Here is a 20,348-nt window from a genome sequence, read left to right as displayed (position 1 = left end):
CCCGGCCCAGGGCTCCCTGTGATCTGTGGGGCAGGGATGGGGGGCTGGGGTGTGGAGTGGGGTGATGGAGGGAGTGGGTGCTGGGATGGGGGGTGTGGGGGTCAGGGGGTGTGAGCTGGAGGGGATGGGGCTGGGTATGGGGTGTCGGGGTCTACGGGTGCTGGGATATGGGGTGTCAGGGTCTATGGGTGCTGGGGTATGGGGTGTCAGGGTCTATAGGTGCTGGGTTATGGGGTGTCAGGTTCTATGGGTGCTGGGATATGGGGTGTCAGGGTCTATGGGTGCTGGAGTATGGGGTGTCAGGGTCTATGGGTGCTGGGTTATGGGGTGTCAGGGTCTATGGGTGCTGGGATATGGGGTATCAGGGTCTATGGGTGCTGGGGTATGGGGTATCAGGGTCTATGGGTGCTGGGATATGGGGTGTCAGGGTGGATGGGTGCTGGGATACTGAGGGCATGGGGTCAGGGGATGGCATGCTGTAGGACGTAGGTGCTGGGATGCAAAGGGTTGGGGTGCACGGGGGTACAGGACACCACGGTCCATGGGTGCTGAGATGATGGGAGTTCGGGCTGTGGGATGTTGGGATGCAGAAGGTTGGGTGCTGGGATGCAGGATGCTGCAGTTCATGGGCAGCACGGAGTGGGGTGCACAGACTCTGGGATGATGGGGTGCAGGAGGTTGGGGTACGTGGGTGCTGGGGCACAGGATGTTATGGTGCATCGGGCGCGGGGATGTGGGGGTGCAGGATGTTGGAATCCGTGGCTGCTGGGATGCGGGACACCATGGTCTGTGGGTGCTGGGATGGGGGCGGTCGGGCTGCACGGGCTCAGAGCTGCCGGTCTCCCCCCCTACCCGCCCCTCTCTCCCCCTTTGTGCCTCCCCAACCCCACCCGTGCCCAAACCCTTCTCCTCATCCACCTCCGCCCCCCGCCCCGCTCCATCCCCCCCACCCCCACCCCCGCTGCGCCCGAGGGGCCGCTCCGCTCCGCCGCTCCGCTCCGCCCCACATCGGTGCACGGGGGGCGGTCCGTGGGCGTCGTGGGGGCCGTCCCCATAGCCCCAACCCTCGGCCCCAGCGCAGCCCCAGCGCCGGCCCCACAGCCCCCGCCGCCCGCGGGCCGCCCCGCATTGTCCGGGGGCAGCGGCAGGATGGGGGTCCCCGCACGGCCGCCCCCCCCCGGGCTGCGTTAAGGCCCGTCGGTATGAGGAGGTGAGTAGGGGGGGTCCCCGAGGAGGGGGGTGGGGGGGGAGCTGAAAGAGGGAGGGGCGGCTCCCGGCCACGCATCCCCGTGCTGGGAACCCTCCCTATCCAGGCCGGAATCTCGGAGGTTTTAGGGTGAAATGAGGCGATTTCGGCTCTTTTGGCACTTCCTTCCGGAAATCAACGAGTTTTTGGGGGTCAAATGAGGCGATTTCGGTTCTGCTGGCTGTAGAGCGGTCCCAACCCTACCCCGGGGTCGGGCATCCTCCGAGCCAACCCCGCCCCCCCACCCCTCGAAAGGGATCGGGGGGGGAGGGGGGTCCCAGTTATCGGGGGGGAGGGGGGTCCCAGTTGTGCCCCCGAGGGGGTCCGGCCCCATTCCCGGAGCGGGGGGTGTTCCGGCCCCCGAACAATGCGGGATCACGGACGTCAAACGGCCCCGAAGCGCCGCGGTGCGCTCCAGAAAGCGCTTATAGGGGGGGGTGGGCTTGGGGAGGGGTGGGGGGGGAGGTTGTTTTGAGGTGGACAAAAGGCATTTGGGGGTAAAAGGCAGAAGGAGCGGAACGGAACGGCGATGGGATGCTGCTGCTGTGGGGTTTAACGCTGTGGGGTTTAATGCTGTAGGGTTTAATGCTGTAGGGTTTAACGCTGTGGGGTTTAACGCTGTGGGGTTTAATGCTGTGGGGTTTAATGTTGTAGGGTTTAATGTTGTGGGGTTTAATGCTGTGGGGTTTATCGCTGTGGGGTTTATCGCTGCCTCCATCGCGATGGTTCTGGGGTCTCCGTCCGCGTCGTCCCATCCCGGAGCACCAAATACGCGTGGCTGAGAAACGGAGCCGGAGGGATCGAAGGGAGAGAATTAAGAGGGAGAAAAGCGTGCAGGGCTGAAATCGGAGCTGAGTGTGGGGATGGGAGCGGAGCTGGGGGCAGGACGGGGTGTGGGGCTGGATTCGGTGCTGAATTCGGAACTGAATTTGGAGCTGAATTCGGATTTGGAGCTGAATTTGGAGCTGAATTCGGAACTGAGTGTGGAAGTGAATTCAGACCTGAATGCAGAAGTGAATTTGGAACTGAATTCAGAACTGAATTTGGAGCTGAATTCGGAACTGAGTGTGGAACTGAATGTAGAAGTAAATCCAAACCGGAGCGCGGAACTGAATGTGGAACTGAAGGCAGAACCAAACTCAGAACCGGATTTGGAACCGAGCGCGGAACCGAATGTGGAGCAGAATTCAGAACTGGGTTTGGAACTGGGTCAGAGTAGAACCGAATTCGGTGTCGAACTGAATTCAGAGCTGAGTGTGGAGCTGAGCGCAGAACTGATCCGATCAGAACCGAGCTGAGCTGGGGGTGATGCTGTGGGTGATGCTGTGGGTGATGCTGGGGGTGATGCTGGGGCTGATGCTGGGGGTGATGCTGGGGGTGATGCTGGGGGTGATGCTGGGGCTGATGCTGTGGGTGATGCTGGGGCTGATGCTGTGGGTGATGCTGTGGGTGATGCTGTGGGTGATGCTGGGGGTGATGCTGTGGGTGATGCTGTGGGTGATGCTGGGGCTGATAGTGCTGCCGTTGTTATCAACCCCAACGTTTGGTTTCCAGAACTGTGTTGACATTTCTCTCTTTGGGGGATAATGAATGGCACGAACTGCATTGTGCTGCTCGGATCTGAGGGAACGTAAACACAGCAGCCTGGATTCATCGGCGCTCCTCGAGCTCCATCCTTACAGCAGCTCTCCTTCAAAGTTTATTATAGGGCTGGAAACAGCGTCGCCGTTCATTCGTGGCGGGGTATTTTATGGCTGACAGCTGTGGGATCGTGATGCTGTTTATCCATGAGGGGTTCTGAGGGCTCAGGGTGGGCTTTTGGCACAGAAAGGCAAGAAATTCTCCCCCCTCCCTCTTTTCCAAGCCCTTTTCTGCAGGGAAGGCTTTGGGCAGAGCCTTTGTTCTCCCGCGGAGCCCCCGCCGCATTCTTCCCTTTTGCCATTATCATTTTGGTTAAACAGAAAGGCGAGTTGTGTACCATATGGATCATGTTAACAATTGCTTATCTGGAAGCGGTGTTTTCTCCTCCCTCCCTTCTCCCCCCCTACAGCCTTTCTCTCCCTCCTGACATCGGGGCTCAAACAGCATCCCCAGGGCCGCGCTCCCATAGCATAAAGCGGAGTTAATTCTTCAATGAAGGGAAAGCTCCAAAGTGGGATAAGGAAAATTCATCACAGCGAAGGGAGCAGCAGGAATTTGTGGCCGTGGGTCCGTGCAGTGCGTGGCCAAAGCTCCATCTGTGTTGTTTGTGGATCACTGGAGCTGATGTGGAGATGCTTTCAGTGTTTGATCCAAACGGAGGGGCCACAATTCTACCCCAGGCTGCTCCCAGCTCCCTATTTCTGCATCCTATCCCTTTCCTTTCCTTTCCTTTCCTTTCCTTTCCTTTCCTTTCCTTTCCTTTCCTTTCCTTTCCTTTCCTTTCCTTTCCTTTCCTTTCCCTTCTTCCCTTCCCTTCTTCCCTTCCCTTCTTCCCTTCCCTTCTTCCTTTCCCTTCTTCCCTTCCCTTCTTCCCTTCCCTTCTTCCCTTCCCTTCTTCCCTTCCCTTCTCCTTCCCTTCCCTTCTCCTTCCCTTCTCTCTTTCCATTTCCATTTCCTTTCTGTTTTCCTGTCTGTCTTCCCATTATCCTTCCATCCCATCTTCCTTCCATCCCTCCTTCCTCAGGTTGGCTGCTTTGCTGCCATTCCCTTTTGCAGCTCAGGGAACGTCCCCACGGTGCCGGATTTACCGGAGGATTCCTACAAGGGATTTCTCGGAGCTGACGTTAATGCATCTGGAGAAGCGATGGTGACCTCTGCGCCACGCTGACCTTTTGCATTTACGCCATTGTAAACACTTTTCAGCTGTAGGTTTTGAGCTCTGGTGATTCCATGGCTCTGAGCGGAGCCTTTGTCATCCTTTGCGTTGACCCAACGTGTGGCTTCGTGCAGCTTTCAGCACTGCTGTCACCCCCAGGCTCCATAAAACCTCATTGCCACCACTTGGGTTTGCGCCACCAGGACCAAACTTGGCTTTGTCAGCATCAAATGGGAACATTCCCATTGCTGGATGGGAGAACTGCCATTGGAGGATGGAGAAATCCCCATTGGGGGCTGAGAGAGTTCCCATTGGTGGGTGGGAAGATCCCTATTGGCGGATGGGAGAGTTCCCATTGGTGGATGGGGGAATCCCTATTAGTGGGTGGGAAGATCCCCCATTGGAGGTTGAAAGGATTCCCATTGCTGGATGATGAAATCCCCATTGGTGGTTGAGAAAATCCCCATTGCTGGATGGGAAATTGCAAACTCCTTCTCCCAGCCCCGTGCCCTGTCATCAGCTGCAGTTAACGCTGGTTAAATTGTACAGATCACCAGCACCGCCGTCCCTGCAGCAGCGCATGCCTGGGGTCTCTTATCAGCAGCCCCTGATCTTTATGGGGGCCACCATAAACCCAGCCAAGGCCTTTCTGCCTCCAGCAGGGAGCGGGGCAGGGGTTGCATTGCGTGGCTTTCCTCCCTTCAGCTGAGTGCAGATGATGGGAAGGATGGGCAGATGCGTGTGATGACAGCAGTGTCCTCACTGCTTGTATTGCAGATGCCCTGGTCCTGGTTGCCCCATTTTTAGTGCCATCTGCACACAGCGACGTCTTCAGGCTGTTTTCCTTCCAAAGATTCACTTCATTTTCTTCCCCAACCACAAGAAAATGAAAACAAACATTGACACAAATTGCACTTTAACCCACACTGAATAAGGCTCAATAACAGCAGAATAAGTGGCCCTTCCTCCTGCCCTAACCAAACCCATTGGAGGAGGCCATCCCCACCAAAGAATTTGCTGTGTAAATAGAGGAGAGATGCAGCAGCACAGGGCAAGGAAGGGGCTCATGGCCACAGGGACCCCACAGCCCACTCCCCATCCTCTGCCTGGTGGCTCTCAGCTGCTCACTGTCATTAATCTCCCTCTGTGTTCCCAAAGCGACGGCATCAGCTGCGGGCTGGTATTGTCTGCAGAAGGGAGGGGATGTTCCCAGCAGTGGGGTTGGACCCAGCTCTGCTCCTTGTCCCATAGGGTCTGTGTGTGGCAATGCTGTTTGCCTAAGGAAGGATGTATTTGGGGCAGGAGGGGGAAGAACTGAATGGGCTTGGAGGTCCCTTCCAACCCATTCTATGGTTCCGTGACCTCTAAAGGTCCCTTCCAACCCAAACTGTGGTTCTGAGGTCTCTTCCAACTCAACCACTCAATGGTTCTGTGGTCCTTAAGGACCCTTCCAACCCATTGTACGGTTCCATGATCTTCAACATCCAACCCAACCATCCTATGGTTCTGCCACCTTAAAGGACCCTTCCAACCCATTGTATGGTTCCACGATCTTCAACATCCAACCCAACCATCCTATGGTTCTGTCGCCTTAAAGGACCCTTCCAACCCAAACCATGGTTCTATGACCCCAAGGTCCAATCCAATCCATCCATTCTATGGTTCTGTCATCCTAAGAACTCTTCCAACCCAACCATTCCATGGTTCCATGATCTTTAAGGTCCCTTCCAACCCAACCAATGTTTCCATTCCAGCATGGAGAGAGCTCCCCAAGCCACCACCATTGCGTTCTACATCCCAGTGCCTCCCAGAGGGGGGAAATAACATAATTAACAGCTATGGCTGCAGAATGGTGTAATTAAAAGGCAATGGGCTGCAATCGTGTGCCATTATAAAGGTTTAGGATGCACTGTGTCCCCAATGTCACTGTTGGGCTGGATACATCACCACGTGCCACCTACCCCCATCCCATCCCCATGACAGCTCTCAGCTCCTGGGGGTCACCGCATTGGCCATGCTGTCCAGGTACTCACCACAGAAATAAGGCAGTTATGGGTCTGACCTTGGGCTGTTCGCATCCTCCTGGCACAAGGTGATTACTTTTTAATGAGCGGCTGCTGAAAAGGGAGGAAAATGAATTATTTCTGCCCCAGGATTATCTCCCGGAGATGGGCCCGGTGCTGCACGATCGATGGAGGCTGCAAAGGGGCAGCACAGCTCAGGGCTGCTCCCCATTTCCCAGCACTAGGAATATCACTCTGTTAATAGGGTGAAGCCTTCCTATGGTGTATCAGGACCTGAAGAAGCAGCTTATGGCCTCATAGGTCAATACTGGGTCTGCTGTCCTCAGGATCTCCCTTTTTTAGGGGTGAATCTTGACTTGTTGGGAGTGAATTTCCAACATTTTGGGGCCAACACCCAGAGTGGTGGGGGGTGAATTCCCAGCTGGGTGGTATTTTACCTTCTGGCTTTGAGCAGCGCTGCACCATCCTGTCCTAAAAGCAGCAGAGATGTTCCGACCCAGCTGTAATTAGAAGCCAAATCAGCACGAGGAGCACAGGAGGTGGGAGCTGCAGGGATGGATGTTGGCGTTGGGGACCCACACATCCATCCCTGCAGGCAGAGGGGAAGATACAGCCTATAGGGCAGCGCTGTCAGCAAAGAAAGAATCCCCAAAGAAGGGGAACTGCTGGAAAATCCATTAGTGAATGGAGTGCAGGAGGGACTTTGGCTTTTCATGCTGCTGCTGGGGCGGCGGTGAAGAAAGAATCGGGGAGTCAAAAGGCTTGAGAAAACAAAAGGCACCGAGGGAGAGAGGCCTCCACACCACTCCATGCCTTGGGGTGGGTGTGGGATGGGCTCTGCCTTCCCCCAGGGTGCACAGCAGGGATGGATTGGTGTAAAATAAGTGGGAGATTTTTGCTCCGTTCCCCCCTCGGAGCATCCAGCCCCAGCCCAGGGAGGGCAGCCAGGCAGAAAATCCAACCGCGTTGCTAAAGGTGCTGGCCAGGGCAGGGCAGGCTCTCCAGAATTAGAGTTAATTAAGATTGATTCGTTCCGTGGAGGATAGGAGCTGGAGCGTTACAGCTACCGCTGCGCCAGGCTCCGCTGCACGCGGCAAATTATCTCCGTGCTGCAGCTTCCTCTGCAGCCCCCCGGCCCTATGGCAGCACACAGAGCAGGGGGGGAGTAGAGGGGGCTGCTGGTGTTGCTTTGCCCCCAGGGGAGGCTGCTGTTGGAGCTGCAGCATAGAAAGCACCCGGAGAAGGGAGGGCTATGGATGGGGGTCTTCTAAGCCCCTCACAGCATGAAGGGCTGTTTGTTGTTTGTGGGGTAATGAAATAGAGCTGTGATGAATTCTTCTTGCAAAGGGAGGAGAACTGCTACCAACCTGCTGGGGTTCGTGCACGCATCCTGCAGGTGGTTTGGGTGCACATCAAACCGTGGGTGCAACAGCAGGATGTGGGCATTGGGATGGGATGGATGTGGGGATCTTGAAGGTCATTTCCAAACAGGATCCCGTGGTTCTGTGGTTGTGGAGCAGCAGAGCAGAGGATGGCACGAAGATGCCTTCATTCTGTTCCCCTACATCTCCCTGTAGAGGTCCATGGGCAGAAGCAGAGCCCACAGCTCGCTATGGGGTGGAGCACAGGGCTGTGTTGCGGCACACCTCATTGTGCAGGTTGCGTTCAAATTGGGTCCATTTCACCTCTTCTGGGACAGCATCTGCTTGGGGAAATGGTTCCGCTGATCAGAAATGGACTTTGCTTTTCTTCCCCATTGGAATCCTCAGGAAACGGGATGGGTCCAATGCGCCGCAACCAAGTCTGGCTCTGGAAAGCTCACATGGCATCGAGGGAAGAGATTTTGGTGCCAGGCTTTGGTTCTGGGAGCAGCAACACATGGGCCACATCCTGAGGGAAAGGATCACTTACCTAAAGTGGACTTCAGGGACCTCAATGAAGTTAATACCAAAGTCCTTCCTGCTGGGAGCTGCCCTTCAAGGTGGGCTCTTGCTTGGAGGTCGCGGCCATAAACCTCAACCCAGCCAGTTTCTGATAGAACCCAGGGCTTCTAGTGCAGGAGAGCATCCGCAGGGCGAGAAGTGACGGCAGAGGAAACATCAGGAGGAATCGGGGCTGAAGTTTCCCTATGGCAGAGCAGGCAGCACCGGAATGGATTCACACTGCAGCTCATCCCAGCGTTGAGCGCTCCATGGGCCAGAACCGTGTGATGCTGTGATGAAATAAGCCAATAATTCCCACTTCCTTTTAGATCCTTATCGTCCCTCCTTCTCAAGATGCTGAAACACAGAGCAAAAACACCTTAAACCCACCATTGGCACCCATTATCACAGAGACCCCCACCCCATTTCCCACACCTACATCCTGTGATCCTGGGGATTCCTCCAACCCCCAGCACTGCCCCTCCAGATGGAGGATGATGCTCAGCTGCTGCCGGACCAAACAGACATGTATTAATTTTTCATTCCCTGGGTGGGTCCTGGAGCTGCACAGATGGGCTGTGGCCCATTGCCCTCTGCATTGCATCCTGATGTCCAGCTGCTCCGGGTGTGATATATGGCTGGGCAGGGCAAATGGATGAGCCTCAAGCTCCCATGTAATTGCTGATCCTTGTAGGGTGGGGATGGGGCACATCAGGGCTGCCCACCTTCCTTTTGCCATACCTGTGTTGGTTATGCTGTGGTCACTATCCCATCCTTCTCTTTGCTGGGGGGCAGCTGCAAATGTGTTGGGTTCACAGTGCAAACAAAGCTGGTGCCTTGGTGGTCAGCTTCCTTAAACTCCAAAGCTGTGCTGGAGGCCCATGGGGTCTCCATGGGTCTGTAGTGCCCCTATGGGTCACTAGTGTCCCTAAGGGCCTGTGGTGTCCCTATGGGTCACTGGTATCCCCATGGGTCCATGGTGTCCCTATGGATATGTGGTTTCCCCATGGGTCTGTGGTGTCCCTATGGGTCCGTGGCATCCCTACAGGTCACTGAGGTCCCTATGGATCCACGGTGCCCCTGTGGGTCCATGGAGTTCCTATGGGAGGAGTGGGAGAAGGAAGCGTCCCCATCTCACCACCATGAGCAGACAGAGCTCGTGGCTGAGCCATACAGCAGGGATTTGGGTGCTCCTCTCTCTGCTCTGATGAGAAGCAAAACAGCTGTGCAAGAAACACAGAAGATGGGAGCAGGAGGGGCATTGCCAAAGCCGATATCCATCCATCTCTGAGATGCAGCCTCTGGAGTGCTGTGTTAGCAAAGAAAGAAACCCCAAAGAGGGAACATCTGGAAGATCCATCAGAGAACGGAGCGCTGCAGAGACCTTGGCTCTTCATGTCACTCTGTGGCCTCGGGTCCAGGGGGTCCCTTCTGATTCCTGGAGGTCAGAACATCGCTGTGATCTATAGCAGCACTGCAAAAACACTTCAGCCCTTCACCACAGCCCCCAGCTCCGAGCGTGCCTCCATCGGCCATAATTCTCCTTTATTGCCAGGGTTTGACTTGCCATAACACCAACGGTGCTGCTGTGAGCCAGGGGTGAGCAGGGATGAGCTTTGCACTGCAGAAGCCAAAAAGATCATCAGGAAATGCCTCATTTACAAGAAACAACCCACCCCTCCCACCCCCCCCATGCCATGTAGAACCCCGTGCTGCTCAACCTCCAGCAAAGCACCTCACCTCCTGCAGTGGCAAAGCACTGAACCGTGGTTGCAAAGCACTGAGGCACAATGCAAGACCTGGGGCAAATCCTATTGCAAGCAGCAAAGCTGTTGATGCAATAACTGCAGCCGTGTTGTAAGGGCGCGCAACAGGGCCTTGCCTGGATGGAGCTGAGAGCAAAATCCTGCTGGGAAAAGCCATCTGTGGGATGTAAAGAGATCGGGGTGAGCTGTGTTTGTAAGACTATGGGAAACCTTAGGGGCTGGGCTGAGAGCTGGGACCCCCAGCAGCTGAGTGTGCTTGCTCTGGGGCCAATAGACGGATGATGGGGGCTGTGTAGAGTCCTGATAAAGCAGAAATCCTCCCCCTTTAAAAGGGGCCTCAGCAAGATGACAGCGATGCAAGCAAAGTGAGCAGCTCATCAGATTGCTTCTGCTGCACACGCTGCCTCCCTGCTTTGGTTGGGGGCTGCAAAGCAAAGGGGAAACTGAGGCACAGGCAGCATTTGCCCACAGCCATGGGAACCCCACAGCCACGGGAACCCCACAGCCACGGGAACCCCACAGCCACGGGAACCCCACAGCCACGGGAACCCCACAGCCACGGGATGGGCTCATCCCTTTGGGGAGAGCTGAATGGCTGCCACCATCAGCACCCACTTCATCCGCATGGGTTTTGTTGCACGAGCAGCAGCAATAGATGCACACACAGCCCTGCCATGCACACACACACACACGTTTGACACCCACATCCACACGAGGTGCCCCCCAAGAGGGGTCGTTTTGGGGGGAGGGGGGGTGCTCCATCGGGACACCCCCTGCGCTGCGCATCAAGAAGGGCCCCGAACAAAAGCGCACTTCAGAGTCTCAGCTGAATAGATTAACAAGATTTCCATAATTAGGGCGGGAGGGAACAATAGGATTCTCCCCTGCCCAGCCCCCCCCCTCCCTCCCCTGCCCCTCCTTTGTCTTGCTCTGCGGATAATGGGGGCAGCAGCGAGGGTGGGAACCGGCCGTGCCATTTGGTCACTGGACAGTAATTTTCTCACACTGCCAAGGGGAGCATTGAAACATCTGTCCCCGCTCCGAGCGCTCATTCACGTCACATCGCGACCCCCTGACAACTTATACCCCCCCCACACATCCCCATACCCCCCACCCACCTCCCCCTCTGCCGGCTTTGCGATGCATTCGCATGGCTTTGCTTTCCCTTTCCGCGTTTTGCAGTTGGGTTTTGCAGCCCTGTCCTGATGCATAGTGAGCATTCAGTACCGTGTAGATCTGAGATGGAGCTGTAGCATCACATCCGAGCTGACCCCGGAGCTGCAAAGCAACGCCTGCACTTAATTACTTTCTTTAAGCACTTTAGGCTTTGGGTGCTGGTGTCCATCCGCACTAAAGGGAGAAAAACAAGTTGTGTTTCCTTGCTTGGTGCTAACAGCTCTGAGCACCCATAGGAAGCATTTTGAGGCCCAAACCTGCATTTTTTGGGCAGCTTAGCAACCATTTGGATCCTGATCTAGAAAGCACAACCCTGTTTGGTGTCACGGCACTGAGCAAGGATGGAAACTCAGGATCCTTCAGCTCCCCCCCCTATAAATTGCACCTCTGCATAATATCTCAATCCACAGCAAAGCCTCATTTCTCCCTTCCTGAGCTCCTCATTGCTCCCCTCCAGCCCTTACCACCCCATTCTACCTAAGCTGTGCAATACAGGAGCAAAGCTTTGCTGGGAAGCCCCCTCTTTGTGCTCAATGGAAAGGCCCTATACTGCAAGGCTGCTCTGGCAAGTGCTGATCTATCAGTAGCACTTTAATAACGGTGAGTAAACGCAGGGTGGGGGGGGATGGCGGATAAAGCCACACAAAGCTGCCATTTAAATCCTCTTGTGGAAGTTTGATATCCAAAGTGGAAGTACAAATGCCATATAAGTCAATTAAAGCATTAAGTAATCTAATTGTGCCGCGGTCACAAAGTGGCTTAAAGGCTGAATGGGGTGCGAGGGTCCTCCTGCTCCCACTGCAGCTTTGTGTGGGGCTGGGTTGGACTCAGCACAGCAGATAACAATGGGGCTGGGGGCTGCCCTGGCTCTTCTGCCTTTTCTTACCCTAGAAATACCAGCAGGGACATGCACCACCATGAGCTGAGGGGTGCAGGCCCAGGTGGGACAGTGCTTCCATGTGTGTGCAGTGTAAGCCCACATCCCCATCTGCCTTGGGAAGTGGGGGGATGCACAGCTCCCAGCCAGGCTTTGTTCCCTAGGCAGGAGTGTGGGGGATTCATGGGGTTGCACAGGGCTGCTCCATTCCCCACTGCATCCTCCCCGTTGCATTACTGCAGAGCTGGCTGTGCTTAATCCCAGCTCTCTCATTGCTAAGAATTCACCAAATGCTATTAATGAGCCAGAAGCAATTAATACGGGTGCCCTGCACGCAGCCAGGAGATGGACTCAGTGATCTTTATGGGTCCCTTCCAACCCAGGATATTCTACAGTTGAGTGATAACACACCAAAAACTACTAATATATCATTGCAATGCAATGTGACAGCAGAGCAGCAAAGCCCTAGGCTGCAGCAAGCAAGGACTTGCTCAAATGCAACAGCCAGGGGCACAGAAACAAAGGAAAGGAGCTGCTTACCTTCAGAAGACCTGAAATCCACAGGGAGCTCCAAAAAGACACCCCTCACCTCCACTGTCAACCCTTAAATGAGGGCTGGGAAGGGGTGGATCCTGGCTCCAGCCCTTCCATCACTCAGGTACATTGCATGCACCTGAGCTCCCCTGGGTTGGCCCTGCCTTCACACCAGGTGCTCAGTCACTGGGGCAAGCCCTTGTTAATATTCCATTCATTGTAATTATTATATAGCTCTTAATATGCTGTTAATGCTGGGTGTGAAGTGGCCAGCCAACACCTGGTTTCAGGTCCAGGTGAAACAGAGGGAGCAGGGGGCAGGAGCTGGAGCTGCTGGAGGGGTTTGGGTGGGCCTGGTGTGATAGCATAGGTGTCATCTTCAGTTGGGTGTTGGGTTGGTGTGATGATGTGTGTATTCTGTTGGGTGCTGGGTTGGTGTGATGATGTGGGTGTCGTCTTCAGTTGGGTGCGGGGTTGGTTTGATGATGTGGGTGTCATCTTCAGTTGGGTGTTGGGTTGGTTTGATGATATGGGTGTCATCTTCTGTTGGGTGTTGGGTTAGTGTGATTATGTGGTTGTTCTGTTGGGTGTTGGGTTGGTTTGATGATATGGGTGTCATCTTCAGTTGGGTGTTGGGTTGGTGTGATGATGTGGTTGTCGTCTTCAGCTGGGTGTTGGGTTAGTGTGATTATGTGGTTGTTCTGTTGGGTGTTGGGTTGGTTTGATGATATGGGTGTCATCTTCAGTTGGGTGTTGGGTTGGTTTGATGATGTGGGTGTCATCTTCAGTTGGGTGTTGGGTTGGTTTGATGATGTGGGTGTCGTCTTCAGTTGGGTGTTGGGTTGGTTTGATGATGTGGTTATTTTGTTGGGTGTTGGGTTGGTTTGATGTGGGTGTCATCTTCAGTTGGGTGTTGGGTTGGTGTGATTATGTGGTTGTTCTGTTGGCTGTTGGGTTGGTTTGATGACCTGGGTGTTGACTTCTGTAGGGTGATGTGACCATCAAAGCTTGAGCTGGATGGTTGCTCTGCAGTACTTGTTGGGAATGTCACCATCAGTGGCGCAAGGAGTTTGCTCTGGTGATGCAAAAGGGTGGTCAGGGGGTTTTTTGACTTTAAGTGTGTAATTTAGGATACAGAGGCTGGAAGTAGATGATCTTGAAGGCCCCTTCCAATCCAAGCCTTTCTGTTATTCTGTAATTCCATGATTCTGTGTGATTGGGATTAGGAGGTGCAACATGGTCCAGGGGAACAGGGTGGTTTGGTGTGTTTTGAGCAGTGCAGGAAGGCACTTGTCCCAGTTTTGGTGGTCTCACGCTGCTATAGATGTGGAACTTGGGGATATGGTCTAGTGGAGATGGCTTGATGGGTTAGACTTTGATGACCCTGGAGGTCTTTGACATCCTTTAATGACACCACGATTCCTGTGACCCATAGGTCTGTTGAAGATGCACTGGTCACCAGAGCATGCCCAGTCCCTGAACCAGTGGCCAGAGCAGCACCTCGATGTCTCCTCCACCACCTCCTCACCAGCCCACAAGTCCGACCTCTACCCCAGCACCCGCCAGCGCTTCAACTACGCCTGGGCCAACGACGACATCTCAGCACTCACCGCCTCCAACCTCCTCAAGAGGTACGCCGAGAAGTACTCGGGGGTGTTGGATGCGCCCTACGAGCGCCCGGCGCTGAGCGGCTATGGGGACGGTGCCTTTGGGCCCATTAATGGGCAGAAAGGGGATGGTGAGCCCTGGCCTGTGCCTCACAGCTCTGATGGCGCCTACCCACTGACACCCATCCACGATGGCCTCCCCGGTGCCAAGGCTGTGGTGCCGCCCGCCGTGCCGGCTGGTAGCGCTCCGCTGGGGCTCGCCGGCTCCCCAGTGGTGTCGGCCAACCTCGCTGATCCCATCTATGCTGGGAATTCATGTGGAGGAGCAGCTGGCTCAGGAGGGCTGGGCTCATCTCAGGAGTACCCTGGGGGCTATGGCAGCACCTACTTGCCCTCTGGCTACTGCGGCCAGCCCAGCACAGCACTTGCCCCTCCGCACCCACCCACCCTGCACAGTTCTGGGCTCCTGCAGCCCACACACCCCTCATCTGCCCTGGTGCCGGGCTATGGTTCCTCTGGCCCTGTCTACAACTACGCCTCAGGCAGCTACGCCACACAGCCGGGCTATGGGGCCATCCACCCGCCCCATCCCTCTGCCTCCTACCTGCCCTCAGGCATCGCGGCGCCCACCCCATTGCCAGCCCCCGGGCCCACCACTCGTCCATCTGTGGTGCCGGCCTATGGCTACCAAGCCGCCGGGTTGGCTTCGTTGGCTGTGCCACCCTTGGGCACCGAGGCGACAGGCGCCTTGAAGAGGAAAGCTTTTGATATCTCAGGTGGGGAGGATGAAGCAGAGGGCAGATATCGGAAATACAGCTATGAGCAGCCAAAGTCCCCCTACCCCATGTCGGACAACGGTGAGTGCCGAGGCAATGGCTTCCCCAGCGCCAGCAAGCGGCCAACAGGCAGTGCTGAGGAACACAGCAGTAAATATGGTGGGCAGGCGATGAAGAGTGTGGTCTCACCACCCTACGGAGCTGGGGAGGCCCCGTTGCGACCCACAGAGTCCTTTGAGAAGTTCAGCCCTCCCCTTGCCAATGGGGAGCGGGCGGCCGAGCCGGGACACCCCTTCCCGTTGAGGCTGCCACCCAAAGCTCCCGTCTTCAGCAGCCAACCAGTGGAGGAGCAACCCAAAAACGTTGACCCACTGGTGTTGGAGTTGGTGAACACCAAGATTGTGGAGCGTGGGCCGCCCGTGCAGTGGACGGACATCGCCGGGCAGGTCTCCATCAAAGCAGCCATTGAGGAGGAGCTGGTGTGGCCCATCCTGCGGCCTGGTGCCTACACTGGGGCGAGCAGGCTGCCCCGAACCATCCTTCTGTTTGGGCCACGGGGCACTGGGAAGACCCTCCTGAGCCGCTGCATCTCTACCCAGCTGGGCTCCACACTGCTGAAGCTCAGCGCCACTGCCCTGCTCACCACCTGGAAAGCTGAAGCTGAGAAGATCCTCCAGACCGTTTTCTTTGTGGCCAAGTGCCGGCAGCCCTCGGTGGTGCTCATCATGGAGGTGGAATCCTTGCTGGTGGCCCAGGATGGCGGCCAGGCTGGAAACCTCAAGTCGCAGCTCCTTTCCTACCTGGACAACGTAGCTACCTCGGCCGAGCAGAACGTGGTCATCATAGGGACCACCTCAAGGCCCGGCAGCATGGATGAAGCTTCCCACCGGCGCTTTGCCAAGCGCTTCTACATCTCCCCACCGGACAGCATCGCTCGGCGGCAGATCCTCCACCATGCCCTGGCTCAGCAGAGCTCCTGCCTGAGCGAGCGGGAGATGGCCTCCCTGGTACAGCACACCGAGAGCTTCTCGGGCAGCGAGCTGATCCAGCTCTGCCAGCACGCTGGGGCCACCACGCTGCACGGCTTGCCGGGCCAGATCCAACCCACCTCCTACAAGGACTTTGAGAAGGCTTTCTGCAAGGTCCGCCCTGCTGCCTCGCAGAAGGAGCTGGACTTGTTTGCTGAGTGGGATAAGATGTACGGGTCCAGGCACTGACCGGGAAGACCCGGCGACAACCAACGTACCTCTTTCTTAGGGTTTCTGATAGGACTGGGCTTTTTTGGTCCTTTGTTTTTCTGAAGCAGTCGCTCGTTGAACTCAGGATAACCTATTTATTGTTCACCCGCCTCCCCTTGCAGCCGTTTCCAGACCAGTGGTCGTAGAACCGTAGGATCACAGAACCATAACATTGGTTGAGTTGGAAGGGAACCTGAAGGGTCATCCAGTGCAACTCCCATGCAGTGAGCATCCACATCATAGAACCGTAGAGTTGGTTGAGTTGGAAGGGAACCTTAAGGGTCACCCACTCCAAGTCCTGTGCAAGGGACGTCCAGATCTCAGCCATGGAACCAGAGAATAGTTGAGTTGGAAGGGACCCTCAAAGTTCATCCAGTGCAACTCCCATGCCATGAACACCCACATCTCCATCATAGAACCATGGAATTGGTTGAGTTGGAAGGAACCCCTAAGGGTCATCCAGCGCAACCCCCATGTAACGAACACCCACATCTCAATCACAGAACCACAGAATCAGTTGAGTTGGGAGAGAACCTTAAGGCTCATCCTCTCCAATCTCGCGCAGTGGACATCCGCAGCCCAATGGCATTGCTCAGATGTGATGAGAAGAGCTGAAAACAAGCCACAATTAAAACTCTCTATTGATCCATGCACAAACCCCTGTCCCTGTGTACAGAGGGTTTCCATCTTCTCACTTCTTCCCAAGCAAAACATTGACCACAGCCATGGAGGAAGCGGCGCAGGAAGGGGGAGGCGGGGGGATCACACAACCCAGGGCTTTGGAGTGAAATGCTGTAGATTGTTTAATATGCTAGACTTGTTTTTATTTTTGTAAGGTATGTAGGGGTGTTTTTTTTTTCTGTTGTTGCTGTTGTTGTTGTTGTTTTTTGTTTGTTGGTTTTTTTTTTGGTGTTTTTGTTTTCTTTTTTAACTACTCAGGAAATGAATTACCTCAGAGTTAAAGAAAAAAGAAAAAAAAGGGAAAAAAATGAAAAAAAATGAAAAAAAAAAAAAGTTCTCTTTTTCTCGTGCGTTTGCTTCCCAAACAGACAAAATAAGAAAAAAAAAGAGTGACAGAAATCAAAACAAAACCCCATGAAACTAGAGCAAAAACTTGAAGCTGTTACCAAGGTGAAAGTTGAATGTATTTCGGGTGCTTCTCACGTTTTCTGTGCCCTCGTTCTGGTGGCAGTTTGGCTTTGTTTCCCTTCCCGTCGCCCTCATGGCGTTGGGTGGAGGTTGTTGTAGGGCCTTGGCTTTGGCGCTGTCCCCAGCACCACTTTTTGGTTCAGTCTTTCTCCCTTATTGGCACCTGGTTGGGTTGTCGTGTTTTGCTTTTGTTTCATTTTGTTTTTCTCCTTAAAAAAAAAAAAAAAAAAAAAGAAAGAACAGGAATAATAATTTTTATTATTATTATTATTATTATTATTATTTTTAGTGCTATGTACTGTGTTTGGGAGTCGCTCTCCCCCCGAATCTCAGGGTCTGCGCATGCAGAACAGGAGAAGAGTATTGTGGGCATGGGGTGCTCCCACCCCCGCAGTGCTCAGGATGCCAAAGGAGCCAATTTTGGGGGGTTTTCCCCCAAGTTTTTCTCATTTTCCCATTGAAGTGTGCACGGGAGCGCGTGCACAAAGGGCATTAATGGGGATGCACCTCTGCCTCCTCCCCATCTCTTCCAAAAAGTGGTACTGGGTTCCTGAAGACTTGTTTTTTGTTGTTGTTTTTGTTTTTGTTTTTAATTATTATTATTAATTATCATTATTTGACTTTGTACACTCTCTGTAACCATTTCTACCTCATTTTGCAACGTATTGTACATGAAAATATTTAATTCATGTCTTATTGATGTCTGAAAATGAGAAATGCTTTTGAGCTGCAATGGTCTACCTCAAGAAATGCTGTATTTTAAAAAGAAAAGTATTACACAGTATTAAAGAGATTACACGAAACCCCTCCAGAGAGCCCATGGTTTTGGCACCAGCTTTTGCCCAATCCTGTCATTTTCAGACCCAAATTGGTGGGGGGGGAGGGTATGAGTGGCTGGGAGTGCAAGGGGACATTGTGGGGGACAGAGGGATATGGGGGGCACTGCAAGAGGAGAAAGCATCACAGTGAGGGGCATTGGGTGGGGGTCCAGGTTTGCCCCATCCCTTGTTGGGGGTGGATTGGGGGGTCCAGGTGTGCCCTGTCCCATTACTGGGAGAAAGCTGGGGGGCTCCAGATGTACCCATCCCCCTTTTAGGGGTTGTTGTGGGGCCAGATGAGCCTTGCCCCATTACTGGGGCTATCTGGGGTGTTCAAGTGTGCCCCAATCACTTGCAAGGGGCGCTTTGGGGGAGTCCAGGAGTGCCCCATCCCATTAATAGGGGACAGCTTGGGGGAGGGGACATGCCCCTTAATAGAGGCAGTTGGGCTCAGCTCAGCTTCCATAGGGGCAGTTTGGGTCCAGCTGTGCCCATTCCTCATTTGAGGGGGGGTCCAGGTGTTTCGTATCCCCTCATTAGAGGCAGTTTGGTGGGGGGAGAGAGTGATTGTTGCAAATGCAAAGGTATGAGTGGAAAAAGTGATCTCGTTAAGGCTTTGTGAGAGCTGTAGTCTGTAGGGAAATCTCCGGGTCTCTGCCCCACTCACTCTGGGGCTGCGCTGGGGCTGAGCTGAGGAGAGCGGAGCTGCAGCAACGGGATGGGAACGGCGTGAACCGAAGGGAGGAGGTTGTTGGTCGGAGCTGCAATGCCACCTCGTGGTTAAAGCGGATGGACGGACGGACAGACGTCCTGGAGGGACGGGAGAGTGGATGGATGGACAAATGGATGGATGGATGAGATTTGAATGGGTGGAGGGATAGATGGACGGATGGATGGACGGATGGATGGATGGATGGATGGATGGATGGATGGATGGATGGATGGATGGATGAGATTTGAATGGGTGGATGGACAGACGGATGGATGGATAAGATTTGAATGGGTGGATGGACGGACGGATGGATGGATGGATGGATGAGATTTGAATGGGTGGATAGATGGATGGATGGATGGATGGATGGATGGATGGATGGATGAGCAATGAGTGAATGGATGGATGGACAGATGGATGGATGAGATTTGAGTCGATGGATGGATGGATGGATGAGCAGACAGACAGATGGATGGACTCTCTGCTAAAGATGGTGAAGGTGCCCTGAGGCACTTTGCAGGCTGTGTGAGGTTCTTGGCCCTTCCGTAGAACACCCCAAGTGGGATCCATAAGGATCATTTGCATCCAACTCCTGGCTCCAGGCAGAACACCCAAAAATCAAACTCTGAGAGCACTGACCAAATGGTTCTTAAACAGCGGTTTCTGATGCTGCTCTGTTGGGAACAGAGCTCCCATCCAGGCTGTTTCCATGCTGAATTTGGGGGAGAGGTGGGTCTGGGGCTGAGCTGAGAGCAGGAGATGCTCAGCACTGGGAAGGGACTGAGAATCCCTGGAACGTGCCATTCTGTGATGTCAGCTGGGGACACAGCCGTGGCAATGGGCACTGCAGCCATGCTGGCACCTGTGGGTCTCATCCTGCTCTTGGTGGCAGTGGGTGGACATTGTAAGGACACAGTGGCAGCCAATGTTGGCCGTCACACCATGGCCCGCATTGCCGCGATGCTGTCCCCATCCGAGTGCCGCCAGCTCCAGGAGCAGCTGATGATGCTCAGCAAGGACAGGAGGGGACTGGGGCAGAGCCCAAAGGACAGCAGTCATCTCCGCATCCCACGCCACCGCCCTGGCTGCTCGGAGGCTCTACGGAAGTGGATGGAAACGGAGGGAGAGGTGACATCGTGGGACCAACTGTCTCGCAGCCTCCGCCGGATCGGCCGCCCCGACATCGCCCGGGAGTTGGGGAAAAACCTGAATCAGGACCGGAGCCTGGAGCTGCGTAGGAATGTGGAGGAGTACGGCCAAGGTGTGCAGCATCTCACCTCCTCACTGCTGCTGCAGGGCGAGCAGCACGGCACGGCACGGATTAGGAGGAGAACAGGGGATTTGGGGGATCTGCGCTTTGAGAGGCGGCCACCCCCTCCCTACACCCGCAGCCTCCTGGGCTGGGTGGGCCCCGTGCTTTCGGGTATCCTCGGGGGGTTCATCGCCTCCATCCTCGTCGCTGTGATCACTGCCTTCTCCTGTCACTGGGTGCTGGACTCGGACACCTCCTGAGGTGAGGACAGGACTGAACTGGAGCATCACCATCAGGTGCTGGTGGGAAAACGTACCAATAAAGAGTTGTGGAGCAGAGGGCGGCCCTGTGTGTTGCCCTTGGCTTGGGTTGCCTTGAGCTTCCAAAGGTGGATGTCCAATGGGCATCCCCTGTGAATTGTCACTGGCTGTTGGAATGTCCTTGGGTAGGGACG

At 54.8% G+C, this 20,348-nt stretch overlaps 2 protein-coding genes across 2 annotated transcripts; both read left to right on the top strand.

Annotated features, from left to right (window-relative positions):
* Nucleotides 1-1,125: 1,125 nt before the first annotated feature.
* Nucleotides 1,126-17,915, top strand: FIGNL2 (fidgetin like 2). Its single transcript, XM_015886872.3, has 2 exons — nucleotides 1,126-1,210; nucleotides 13,778-17,915. The coding sequence occupies exon 2, from the start codon at nucleotides 13,789-13,791 to the stop codon at nucleotides 15,940-15,942; it is 2,154 nt and encodes a 717-aa protein (XP_015742358.2). The 5' UTR covers nucleotides 1,126-1,210; nucleotides 13,778-13,788; the 3' UTR covers nucleotides 15,943-17,915.
* Nucleotides 17,916-19,444: 1,529 nt separating this feature from the next.
* On the top strand, nucleotides 19,445-20,233 carry TMDD1 (transmembrane and death domain 1). The gene has a single exon (XM_085534144.1). The coding sequence runs from the start codon at nucleotides 19,453-19,455 to the stop codon at nucleotides 20,152-20,154; it is 702 nt and encodes a 233-aa protein (XP_085390270.1). The 5' UTR covers nucleotides 19,445-19,452; the 3' UTR covers nucleotides 20,155-20,233.
* The last annotated feature ends 115 nt before the right edge of the window (nucleotides 20,234-20,348 follow it).

The sequence above is a fragment of the Coturnix japonica genome, unplaced genomic scaffold (genome assembly GCF_054131305.1).
Source record: "Coturnix japonica strain WE unplaced genomic scaffold, WE-NBRP24 Scf075, whole genome shotgun sequence".
NCBI classification, from domain to species: Eukaryota; Metazoa; Chordata; class Aves; order Galliformes; family Phasianidae; genus Coturnix; species Coturnix japonica.
The sequence above is the reverse complement of the archived record's forward strand: the minus strand, read 5'-3'. Positions and strand labels throughout refer to the sequence as shown.